The sequence below is a fragment of the Chelonia mydas genome, chromosome 1 (genome assembly GCF_015237465.2).
Source record: "Chelonia mydas isolate rCheMyd1 chromosome 1, rCheMyd1.pri.v2, whole genome shotgun sequence".
NCBI classification, from domain to species: Eukaryota; Metazoa; Chordata; order Testudines; family Cheloniidae; genus Chelonia; species Chelonia mydas.
Genome location: NC_057849.1, coordinates 113,176,610 through 113,188,515, shown reverse-complemented (window position 1 = coordinate 113,188,515; position 11,906 = coordinate 113,176,610). Strand labels below are relative to the sequence as shown.

Below are 11,906 nucleotides of genomic sequence, written 5' to 3'. Positions count from 1 at the left end.
GCTAAGTCCCTTCTGTGACTCTCTGCTTAAAATTAAGAATGTGCTTAAATACTTTACTACATAGCAATTAAAGCAGGCAGCAGGATCCTGTCCCTTGCGGGGGACGGGTGCTGCTGCTGCAAGGCATTAAGGCTGCGGACAGCTACAGACAGTGCAAGACACCCTCCCCCGCCAGCAAACCCTACAAGGAGGCAGCAATCACTGCTCCGATGCGCCTCGTGGGGGACTCAGGTCAAGCTCAGCGGAGCGGACCGCAGCTCTACCAAGCCCCACGCGCTTCGCCCCAGCGGCGCGCACGAGAAGGAGAGATCGATCGATCGGCAGGCTACCACTTCGCGCGTGAAGCAAGCGCGGCGATCTGAGCGCGCAGCCCCGCCCCCGGCCGAAGGCGCCTTCATTGGAACGTGTAACGCTCACGCACGCGCGGCTCCCGGCGCCGGCCTGGGCGGAGTTTGACCTTCCTCCCCTCAGTCCGTTTTGCGTCACTTCCTGCTCACGCGCCACCCCGCAGCATTGTGGGAACGGCTGCGGGAAGGAATCGCCGCGGGAAAATGGAGGCGCAGGGGGCGGCAAGGGGCTGCGGCGGCGGGCGGATGAACTCAGACCTGTTGCTGCACCCGGAGCTGCTGTCGCAGGAGTTCCTGCGGCTCACCCTGGAGCAGGTGCGGCCTGGGAGGGGGGCCCTCACCGAGCCCCAGGGAGCCCGCGGGGCGCCCGGCACCGCCGGGGGGGGGTGTCCCTGGGCCGGGAGAGCCCCGCCCGGGCAGTGAGCCTCTCGCCGGGAGCCCTCCGACCCCGGGCCCCGCGACGCGTCCCCCCCGGGTCGTGCCGCGTGCCAGCCTGAGCCGGGCTCGGAGGCGGGGAGGTCGCTGCTGTAACCCAGCGCGCCCCGCCGGGCGTCGTGACCCGAGCTCGAGTCCCTCCTCCGGTTGTACCCGGGTGACGGTGGGAGCCCGTGTCACGCGGATCGATGCTTCCCCGTGAAACGGCCTTTGCACATCGCAGGCAGGCCCCGGAGAGGCGCTGGCCTCCTCCACCCCAGGATAGAGTCCGCTTCCATTTTAAAGCTTTATTTTAACAACGCATTGTCGGTTCGGTTTGGAAAACTTGTTCCCCTTGAAAGCTGGCAGATTTGCCAGAAAGTAAAAGAGCATTGGCACGAAGTTAGAAGGGAATTCGTCAAACTGTTGGGTTATTTTAAACGTACATTATTCAAATACCCTGATCTGAAAGTAACTTTAAGTAAATATGTTAGTGTACATCGTTGTGGACAGTTTGAGTTCACCTCCTTCTGCAGCTGAAGTCATAGGGGTTTATTTGCTATCAGTTTAAGTGGAACTAGAATTGGGTACCGTTACCCTTAGCTTGTTAAATGTTACCTATGGGAGTAGTTACCCTGAATTTTAATGTGCTCTCACATATAGAGTTATAGGCATAATGGTTTACAGGTTCAAGGCCCATGTGTGTGGGAGAGTATGTTTCATTCTCTTGGTTGTATCTTAGAAAATCAGCATTCGACTATAGATAGCTAATGGAGATTTGCCTTCCACTCAGATGATAGACACTTGTGTTTTGGGAGCTGGGGAATCAAGAATCCAGATCTAGGGACTTGAAAGACCACCTGTGTGTGATTTTTATGAAGCGGTAGTAGCTTCTCTGCAAATAAGGTTGCAAACCCATTACAAGGTTGGCTTGATCCCTTTTGTAATTCAGAGAAATTCTTATAATTTAAAATGTTTGGTATTGAGTTTAATTGAACTAGAATGTGCGCTGAGAATTATTTAAACCCGTTTTTTCAGATGAGCGAACAAGGGCTGTGATCCTGCTGTTGGGTCCATGCAGGTACCTCCTTATACCTGCATGGAGTCTCACCAATTTATGTATTGATGATCTGCAATGTTCTGTAAATCACGTATTTCATTGCTTGTTTAAAATGTTAGTTGTGCTAAATTAACTGTTGAAAAAATGAAATGCCATTAAAGTTATTTGCATTTGGAAGTTTCTCCTGTTAATAGTGGCTATGTTCCTTTTCCCACAGAAGAACATACTAGTTGAAAATAGTGCAAAGATCGACAAAGATGGCCTCACTAATCTCTATGTTCAACATGCCATACCATTGCCTCAGCGGGACTTACCCAAAAGTAGATGGGGGAAAATGATGGAAAAGAAAAGGGAGCTAAATGAAACAAAAAATGAGAGTAAAAGGTAATTCAATTGTGCTTGTAACTCCTGGATAGCCGTTGGCACATTTTGGAAAACAAGATCAACCTAATTATTTTCTACTCAGTTCATAAAACTCGTAAATTGCAATTTCTGTACATGTTGCTAGCACTTGCAGGGGATGCTGTGTGTGAGATTTCAGAACGTATTACCATAATGGTGACCCAAAAGGGGAAGAAGTTCAATTGTAGCAATAAAATGTCGATAATAATAATACCTAGTTCTTATACAGTGCTTTTCATCAGTAGATCTCAAAGCACTTTGCAAAGGAGGTAAGCATCATTATTCTCATTTTACAGACGGAGATAGATAGGGGATGAAAAGCTTAGCACTTGTCATAGTTAATAGTAATAGTTGTTACTATTATTACTTGTAATTGTTACTATTGACATTACTGTTACTAATTGTAGTTGTTAGGTACAGTTAACATGTCTCAAAAATCAATATCCAGTCATAATATAATTAACCAACTGAGTGTGAATGATATAGGGTATGTTTACTTTACAGAGACTATACTCACGTAGGTACGTTGCTGTAGCTATGCTGGCATAACCCTGTGGTGTTGGTGCAGCCTTGATGGAAGGGGTTTTTCCATCAGCATAGGAATACCACTTCCCTGAGCAATGGTATTTACATTGACAGAAGTATTATTTCATTGATGTAGCTTCAGAATAGTTACATCAGTCAGGGGTGTGGATTTTTCATACCCTCTGACTAATGTAGCTGTGTTGACCAAATTTTTAAACAGTAGACCAGGCCATAGTAATTTATGCTTGCTTGTGTGCTAGGAATTGAGGAAGGCTTTTGGGCACCAGTCTGCAACAAAAGTGTGTGTGTTGTACCTAATTCAAGACTACTTTTTGAGTTGAATAGCTCTTCTCTCATATAAGGCCTTAAACTCAACTTTGATCAGAAAATAAAGTGATCTGAAAATTTTATTTTATTTATATTTCAGTTCCACACTGTGGTCCTAATTCTGTAATATGATGTTCATGGGCAGATCTCTATACCCATGCCAAATTCCTGTGATTTTTTTTTTTTAAAGGGCTTCCCTGTGCTTCACATTAAAGGTTCAGGGCCTCAGTTTCTGACAGCTTTGTGTGAATGCAACAGATAGACAACTAGATGTACTCATAAAGAAACTGTCTGTATTCACGCACTCTGCAGTACTTCAGCCAGTGAGCAGACATAAGCATGCAATAACTGATCTCATACATCAACAGTGTTTTGAAACAGCTGAACAGGACTTGAGTTTTTGGTACAGGCATGCAGATGAGCACACCAAGAAACCTACATTTCTTAAGAATTCCTATACCCAATTTTACCACTATATATAGATCTCACATGTGAGTGGAGTTTGAGTTCGCACATTAGAAATAATTATGATGGTACAAATAAAACTTGTTTAGAGTTACACACATTTTATAATAAAAAGTAACATATGAAGACCAAAGAATAGAAATAGGCCCATTTAGATAGCCACTCTGTTTTTGGTAAGGGTTGCACTGTTAAGGTTATTTTATTGGTGTTTAATGTGTTGTATGTTGAAAGTGCCAGTTACTGTTTAGGTGCTTCCTATTGATTAGCCACTATTAGGCAACTTCAAGACTTTTCAGTAGTTAACCTTCTGTTCATGTTCAACGCTTAAAAAATTTTGTCTGGCGAGTGTTTTATTGGGTTATCTTTTTACTGCCAGCATTCATGATGCACACAGTGTGGAGAGGGTAGGAGACAGGCTGCTGAAGGCTTTTGAAAGTTCTAGACTTAGAGCAGTTTTGGTAAGTAAAACTAAAATGAACATAGAGAAACTTCAGTTATTGTAACACCCTAGTGAGATGAATCAAAGTAGTTCACACACTTTTAGGAGTGTATAATGTCCCCTCCTCCATTTCTGATGATGACCTTGTAGGAGAACCAATATGGTTCTACTCTGCATGAGATGGAGCAGAATTTGGAGAGCTTCATAACCATCCTCTGTGTGCTGTAGAGTTCAACTCCACCAGGCTGCCTGAGTGTTGCTGTGAAGAAGGGTTTTGTGAGTGTGGGGGATAAATCTACCAGCTATACCCCGTTACACAGTTTGGAAGCTGCTTCAGTGATAAAGCTAAGTTGCTGCTAAAGAGCAGCTTGCCTGCTGTGGAGCTTGGAGGGAAGGATTCTTGCCTCGCCCTACCAGACCTTGATGAACTCGGAGCACAGCACAACTGTTTAGACTGTGTGCTGGGGCTCGGAGTTAGGCCTTAGACAGTTGATACCTCTCTGTTGTTTCAGGATATCTGTCTGCAGGCTCAGGAAGACAACACTACATCAGTTTGCATTTTGTTCACATTCAGCAGGTAATCTTCACAACTTTAAAGATTACACATTGAATTGTTTTTGAGTGGAAACTGAAATTCTGCAGAAACAGAGAGTTACCTGATTGCCCAGAAGAAGGTTCCTGCTTTAGTGGCTTCTTTAGGAATATCTTATAAATAAGATATTACTCTGTCATTTGTGATAACAAAGGTGCTGTTACTCCTCAAAAATACAATATGAGTGATCCCCACAATAGTAAATTCCAAATATCCTACCTAAACATATATGTAGCTCCTGAGTGTCAGTATCCACAACATGGAGTACTTAAAGAGCAATCCTTAACTAAGGAATATCTGCTACATCTTTAAGCATGTTAAGGAAAGAGACTGAAACAGATACTATAGCTTTGTATACTGGTTTATTGGGGGTGGACTTTGAAGATAACTATTATGGAGTGCATTCAAGATTAGGGTGCTGTTGTCAGGAATAAAAGTTGCAAGAAAAATCCAAAGTGAGTGGTAGAGATTAACTCTCTTCATTTGTGTGGGTAGGTTGCTTTTATTAGGCTCTTTACGTATTTTGCTCATTTAAGTGTTAAATTAATGGAATCATTAAACACAATTGCTGTATAATGAAGGGCAAATCCGAATGGCCAGCTTTGATGCCCGGTCAGTTAATGTTGTCCTGTGAGCATGGATGCATGTGCACTCTTCAGCTGTTGTTCCTTTCATTTTTAAAGAAACGTTGGTAAGTGCTATCATCACACAGCAGATCTCTGGAATTTCATTTATTTTTGCATTTAAAGGCTATCAGCAACTCCATGTTTAGTGGCTATTCTAATGATGATGTAATTGAATCAGATGGGTGTCATGACCTGGGTATTAAACATGATTGTATGTAAAGTATATTCATTCTTATTTACATTTAAATAACCATGTATCTCTAAACCACTCATGTATAGCCACCTCAGTGATACATATGTTATAAAGTAACACTTTATTTGGACAACTTCTATGAAATGTATCACAAATATAGGGTATTGTCACAAATGAAAAATCAGTAAATTGAATGGTTGACGCTGGAATATATTAATTTACAGATTTTCAGGTTTCCTGGTGATTCTTTTCCATGTCCCTGAGGATTAGAATGCTTTTAGTCCTTACCTCAGTGTGCGTAAAAGGACAGTTATGTTAAAATCATATGTTAACTTTTTTGCCACGTATGCTGTTTGTTTGCCTTTTGAATTATCTTTTGGATATACACAATTTGACAGTGTTTCTGTATTTATAAATAAAATATTTAATTAGCCAGACTTGATTGCATGTAGATTCAAAAGCATGAGCAATTCCAACAAAAAATAAATTAGGCCTGCTATTTTGGCTCAGGAACAATTTATTTCAGAAATAGGGGTTGGGTTTTTTTGCTAAATATTTTCACTAATTGTCTGTCTAGCCCCCATTTGGGCTTTCTCACTGTAAGAATCATGAATAAATGTAGATGTTAACAGTGATTTTTATAAAATTTCAAATTGACGGTGAATCTCAACTTAAACGAAGAGGCCAATTCACAGCTCCTCAGATATTTGCCTTATATCTGGAATAACTTGTATCTCTTTTGATACTGTCGAATCCTAAAATAACTGTAAACTGTAAATAACTGTAAATATTAAGGCTCTGCTAAATTTGACAGTCGTATTGTTTGGAATGAGTTTAAATAGGGTAGCTTGATATTTTTGAAGCAATTGCTTTAATTTAAATTGGAGCGAGTAAAACAGTTTAAGGAAAATGACTGACAAATATTGCCAGGTTGGGCTAGATTAATTTTTTGAATTGTCTGTTTACATTGCATATATCTTGAGTTATTAACTGAACTCTTGATGATCTAGTTTGTATTTCTGAGAACTTTAAAACTTGTATTTTCAGTGTTACAACTGTGGAAGGCTTACGGAAACGGCCACTAATTGTATTTGATGGCAGTTCAACAAGTACAAGTATAAAAGTGAAAAAGACAGAAAACGGAGCTACTGATAGCCTAAAACCTCCTCCAGCTGGAATCACTGCTGATACTGTTAGGAGATTATCTGTTCCTTCAAACGCCTCAACATACATTTCAGCCTCCAGTTTATCACAGGAGGCTAAACTGGAAACTGGGAAGAATAAGGATAAACAGAACAGTGTTCCAGTGACTAATAGTATATTGGCTAATCTGAAGTTGCCACCTTTGACCCCAGTAGCAGGAGCTGCTGTTGTGAAATTAAAGAGAGCAGCTCCAAAAGAAGAATCTGAATCAGCGGTATGTATGTTCACACCACTGTCTAATTTTTTGCAAATCTTTTCCTTGAGCATATGAAGGAGCAGGTAGGTCCTCAGATCCCTTTATTGAGAATCCTTTATAACATTATAACTGTTATATTTTAGCTTTATTTGAAAGTCATTTTATATAATTTGGTATACACATCACTGTAGTACATACAGTATGGTTGGTAGTATGCAAACACATAGGAAGAGACAGTCATTCCCCTGAAAAGTTTATAGTGTAAAGAGACCAAACAAACAAAAGATGGGAAGGTAAACAGAGGCACAGAGAGATGAAGTGACTTGGCTAAAGTCGCATAAGAGCTGGGATTTGAACGCTGGTCTCTTGATTCCCTGTCCTATATCTTATCCATTAGACTGCCTTGCCAGTAAAATAGTATTTCTTTAGCACTCGTCACTCATATTAATAACTAGCATTGCAGAATCACCTAGGAGTACCAGTCATGGGCTAGGATCCCATTGTCTGGGTACCTTTCAAACAAAACAAAAAAATGATCCTTGTCACAAAGATCTTACAGTCTAAGTACAAGACATGAGACAACAGGTGATTAGATGAATGAGCACAAGGCAACGATGAGATAATACTGGTCAGTATGATAGCTCTATCAGCATATCAGCTGTCTAGCCATTATCAAATTGCTTTTCTAGGCATTGTTACCCAAGGTTTTCAGAATCCAAAGCTGTGGATTAACTCTTTCACTCCAGGTGGTTTTAGGAATAAATCAGTGGGAACACAATGCTTCCATCTGATGAAATATTGATACAAGGAAGCGTGCTCTTATCTAAAACTACTATTTATTAGATTTAAGTGCGCACACACATGAGCAATAAGTTTAGGACATCCAAAATAATTACCTAGAATCTGAGATGGTATTGAGTAATTAGCAGCAGGTCAGCAATGACCGCTCGCTTCCCTGCCGGGGAGTATGGTATCAGGAAAACGTCTCTCATGATAGCTTCAGCAAACTGCTCCAAAGTACGGTCTATTATCTAGTCTTTTTTTTATCACTAAATTTTTATAGAACCATATCTCATAGCAACCCCCAATGGGTCATTACTTCTAATTTCAGTCAACTAGTTATCAACAAAACATTCCTAGCAGTCTTAGCCATAATAAGCTTCTACACCAAAGGCACCGAAGCTCAAAGTCTCCATCCACTTATTTTCTTTCTTATTTATTTTTTTATTTATTTTATTTCATTCCTTAGAAGGCTTTATTTCACAATGAAGCAAGACTCAAGACCACATTATGGCTGATTGAGTAACACTTAGCAAACATCCACCCTGTTATCACAAGACCCTGTGACCCCATAGAACAATCTCAGCTAATGGAGAAAGTGGCCCCACCCCCAAAGAAATCTTCAAGTCAAGAACCCCTGAGGAATGCTGGCAGCCACCATCAGCCCCAAATGCTCGCTGATCATTATTTTAACTTCTTCTCCAAAGATGATACCAGCTTCAGCTACTGGTCTCCAGTTACTTGGGAAAGCAAGTCTTCCTTTAAAAATCATCTGTGCTATTAGGGAACCTTCTCAGTAGTTTGTTCACTGTCTTTGGAGATAAGTTTCCCATCTGGCCCAGGGACTCCTGTTTAAGTCTTTCCTTGTGCTCCGCATCTGTCTTTGCCACACAGTCATAGAATGTCTGGATCTCCTTGGCACAAGCTGCATCGCTGAACTCATTCTGCTTCCAGCAAGCCATCGGTAATGACATCTCTGTGGTACACATTGCCTCTCCCAGGTGCAGGCGGCAGTTCGCCACCTGGTTGGCCAGCACCAGGGGGCGGGTGGGGCACATGGTGGGGACCCACCTCTGCTGCCTGGTGGCCAAGCGCCCGAGCCAGGCCGGGTACACAGGTGCTGCCATGGCCCTCGCAACGGGCCGTAAAGTGAGACACCTGGTCCCACGTGACCCCCGTTCCAAGTTTGTTGAATCTTTTCTCCCCTCCTATTCTGATTAGCAGAAACTGCAAGCCTGTAGCTAGTATTTGACCTTGCCTCAAAAGCCCTCCTTGTCCAAATTAACCCTTAACTATGTGGTGGTCTATTTTATTAATTCATGGTGGCTGAATGCACACACTATGGCTGCAATTAGTGTGATCGAATTCTGGTGTAACATACCCCTCAATTCCGGGGTAACAGCACCACAGCAAAGAAGAAGGGATTTGAAGGAGTACAATGGGGTGGCTTTATGGATGTTGTTGGGGAGCTCCTCATGCATGAGGAGTAGCATGGGAGAAAGCATGAAGGTGCTTGAAAACTTAATGAGGGGGCAGTGAAGGCTGGTGTCATTGGCGGAGCAGAGGCAGGAGTTAGCATTGCGATAGCATATGAGAGATGATAGGTAGGTTGGGGAACAGGGTTTGAAGAGCCTTGAACTACGTCTTCTCTTTCATGTTTGATGCACTGGTTAAGTAGGACCCAGTGGAGCAATACAAAGAAAGGTTTCAAGTGACAAGCTGAGGAAGTGATCTTCACAGCAGCATTTTGAGCATTTTTGGCTGTGAGTGGGGCACGAGAAAAGGCCACTCAAGGCTAGAGAAAAGGATGTTGCAGGAATCAAGACACACTATTGAGCGTCTGGATGAGTCAGGTACTCATTTGTATGTTTAATCTCAAAGGCAGATCTTCCAGCAGCACTTCAAAGCCATGCTGAAGCACTAGATCAATACTGACCCAGCACGAAGCTGAAAACATCACTAAACTACCACAGTGTTCTTTAGAGATCTTTTAGTCAAAACTTAAATAGGTTTTTGAATTTGTTTGGTGCTGTATGGTACGTCTACAGGTTTTGTTCACCTATTAAATATTTAATAGAGCTGTCCATTAATTGCTGTTAACTCAAGCGATTAACTCAAAATTAATCACAGTTTTAATTGCACTGTTAAACAATAGAATACCAATTGAATGTATTAAGTTTTTTAGGATGTTTTTCTACATTTTAAAATATATTGATTTCAGTTACAACACAGAATACAAAGTGTATAGTGCTCACTTTGTAATACTTTTATTACAAATATTTGCACTGTAAAAAAGATAAAAGAAATAGTATTTTTCAGTTCACCTCATACAATACCGTAATGCAATCTCTTTATCATGAAAGTGCAACTTACAAATGTAGAATTTTTTTTGGTTACATAACTGCACTCAAAAACAAAACAATGCAAAACTTCAGCGCCTAGAAGTCTACTCAATCTGACTTCTTGTTCAGCCAATCTCTAAGACAAACAAGTTTGTTTACATTTAAGGGAGATAATGCTGCCAGCTTCTTATTTACAATGTCACCTGAAAGTGAGAACAGGCATTCACATGGCACTTTTGTAGCCTCATTGCAAGGTATTTACGTGCAAGGTATTGCTAAACATTCGAACGCCCCTTCATGCTTCCATGCTGATGACGCTTGTTAAAAAAAATAATGCATTAATTAAGTTTGTGACTTAACTCCTTTAGGGAGAATAGTATGTCTCCTGCTCAGATTTACCGGCATTCTGCCATATATTTCATGTTATAGCGGTCTCGGATGATGACCAACACATGTTGTTCGTTTTAAGAACACTTTCTCTGCAGATTTGACAGAACACAAAGAAGGTACCAATGTAAGATTTCTAAAGATAGCTACAGTACTAGAATGAAGGTTTAAGAATCTGAAGTGCTTTCCAAAATATGAGAGGGACGAGGTGTGGAGCATGCTTTCAGAAGTCTTAAAAGAGCAACACTCTGATGTGAAAACTACAGGATCCAAACCACCAAAAAAGAAAATCAACCTTCTGCTGGTGGCATCTGACTCAGATAATGAAAGTGAGCATGCGTCGGTCTGCACTGCTTTAAATCGTTATCAAGCAGAACCCCTCATTAGCATGCATGCATATCCTCTAGAACAGTGGTTGAAGCATGAAGGGACATATGAATCTTTAGTGCATCTGGCACGTAAATATCTTGCAACGCTAGCTACAACAGTGCCATGTGAACACATGTTCTCACTTTCAGATGACATTGTAAACAAGAAGCGGGCAGCATTATCTCCTGCAAATGTAAACAAACTTGTTTATCTGAGTGACTGAACAAGTAGGACTGAGTGGACTTGTAGGCTCTAAAATTTTATATTGTTTTATTTTTGAATGCAGTTTTTTGTACATAAACTTACAAATGTAGAATTCTCTTTCATGATAAAGAGATTGTATTACAGTACTTGTATGAAGTGAATTGAAAAATTTATTGTGTTTTTATAGCACAAATAATTGTAATCAAAAATATGAAGTGAGCATTGTACACTTTGTGTTCTGTGTTGTAATTGAAATCTATATATTTGAAAATGTAGAAAACATCCAAAAATATTTAAATAAGTGGTGGTCTATCATCGTTTAACAGTGCAATTGCAATTAATTTTTTTAATCACTTGGCAGCCCTAATTTAAATAAATTCATGTTCAGAGTTGATTACCGTTGACATTCTTGAAATCAAAATCTTTACTGCAGTTTAGATTGTTTTGTAGTCTGTTAACATAAATAATTTAGGCCCCAGTTTAGCAAGATAGTTAAGCATGCGCTTAAATTTAAGCATGAGGTGTCAGTGTGAATACTCATGCTTAAAGTTACGTATATGTTTAAGTGTCTTGCTGAATCAGGCTGTAATGAATGAGCCAATGGTTTAATTTAACTTAATTATTAATTAACCAATGGCTTCAGAATTCGTAGAAGAAAAGTATAAAATAGGAGTTAGTGTTTCTTGGTCCTTGAATTACCACGTTCCAGACACTTATTTAAAATTCTGTCAGTACAGCCCAAATTCCTCATGCAATTTTAATTTGGTAATACTGTTTACTTCCTGTCCTAAACTCTTTTGTAGTGTTTGGTTGTATGGGAAGTGATTCCTGTGTGCATATTTGAAGGATGGTATATAAATGGAAGATATTTTAATTGATTTTAAGAGGGGTGTATCTTCTGTCAGAATAAGTGACTTCCTGTTTTGCTGAAATTTGGTGCACAGGTTGTTGGTCATGAGCAGACTTTTTTTCCATAATTAAAGAAAACTATGTACATAAGGTAGTAAAGAATCTTCAACATACGAGAGACGCTGC

General features: G+C 40.6%; 2 protein-coding genes across 4 annotated transcripts in view; one reads left to right on the top strand and one right to left on the bottom strand.

Moving 5' to 3' along the window:
• Positions 1-429: 429 nt before the first annotated feature.
• C1H2orf49 (chromosome 1 C2orf49 homolog) overlaps positions 430-11,906 on the top strand; it is a 60,437-nt gene continuing 48,960 nt past the window's right edge. Inside the window, exons 1-5 of one of the 3 annotated variants that reach the window (XM_037897772.2) lie at positions 504-662; positions 2,039-2,205; positions 3,917-3,998; positions 4,492-4,556; positions 6,438-6,807. In XM_037897772.2, coding sequence (XP_037753700.1) covers positions 552-662; positions 2,039-2,205; positions 3,917-3,998; positions 4,492-4,556; positions 6,438-6,807 — 795 coding nt within the window. In that variant the 5' untranslated portion in view covers positions 504-551. Of the gene's footprint in view, positions 663-2,038; positions 2,206-3,916; positions 3,999-4,491; positions 4,557-6,437; positions 6,808-11,906 lie in introns of all 3 variants that reach the window. The other 2 variants (XM_037897786.2, XM_043536462.1) reach the window with 2 other exon arrangements.
• Positions 8,026-8,939, bottom strand: LOC102942999 (coiled-coil-helix-coiled-coil-helix domain-containing protein 1). Its single transcript, XM_027831127.3, has one exon. The coding sequence runs from the start codon at positions 8,694-8,696 to the stop codon at positions 8,331-8,333; it is 366 nt and encodes a 121-aa protein (XP_027686928.1). The 5' UTR covers positions 8,697-8,939; the 3' UTR covers positions 8,026-8,330.

What these genes read in the sequence shown, in the direction of transcription:
- LOC102942999 (XM_027831127.3), bottom strand. Translation starts at nt 8,696, where the DNA reads ATGGCAGCACCTGTGTACCCGGCCTGGCTCGGGCGCTTGGCCACCAGG.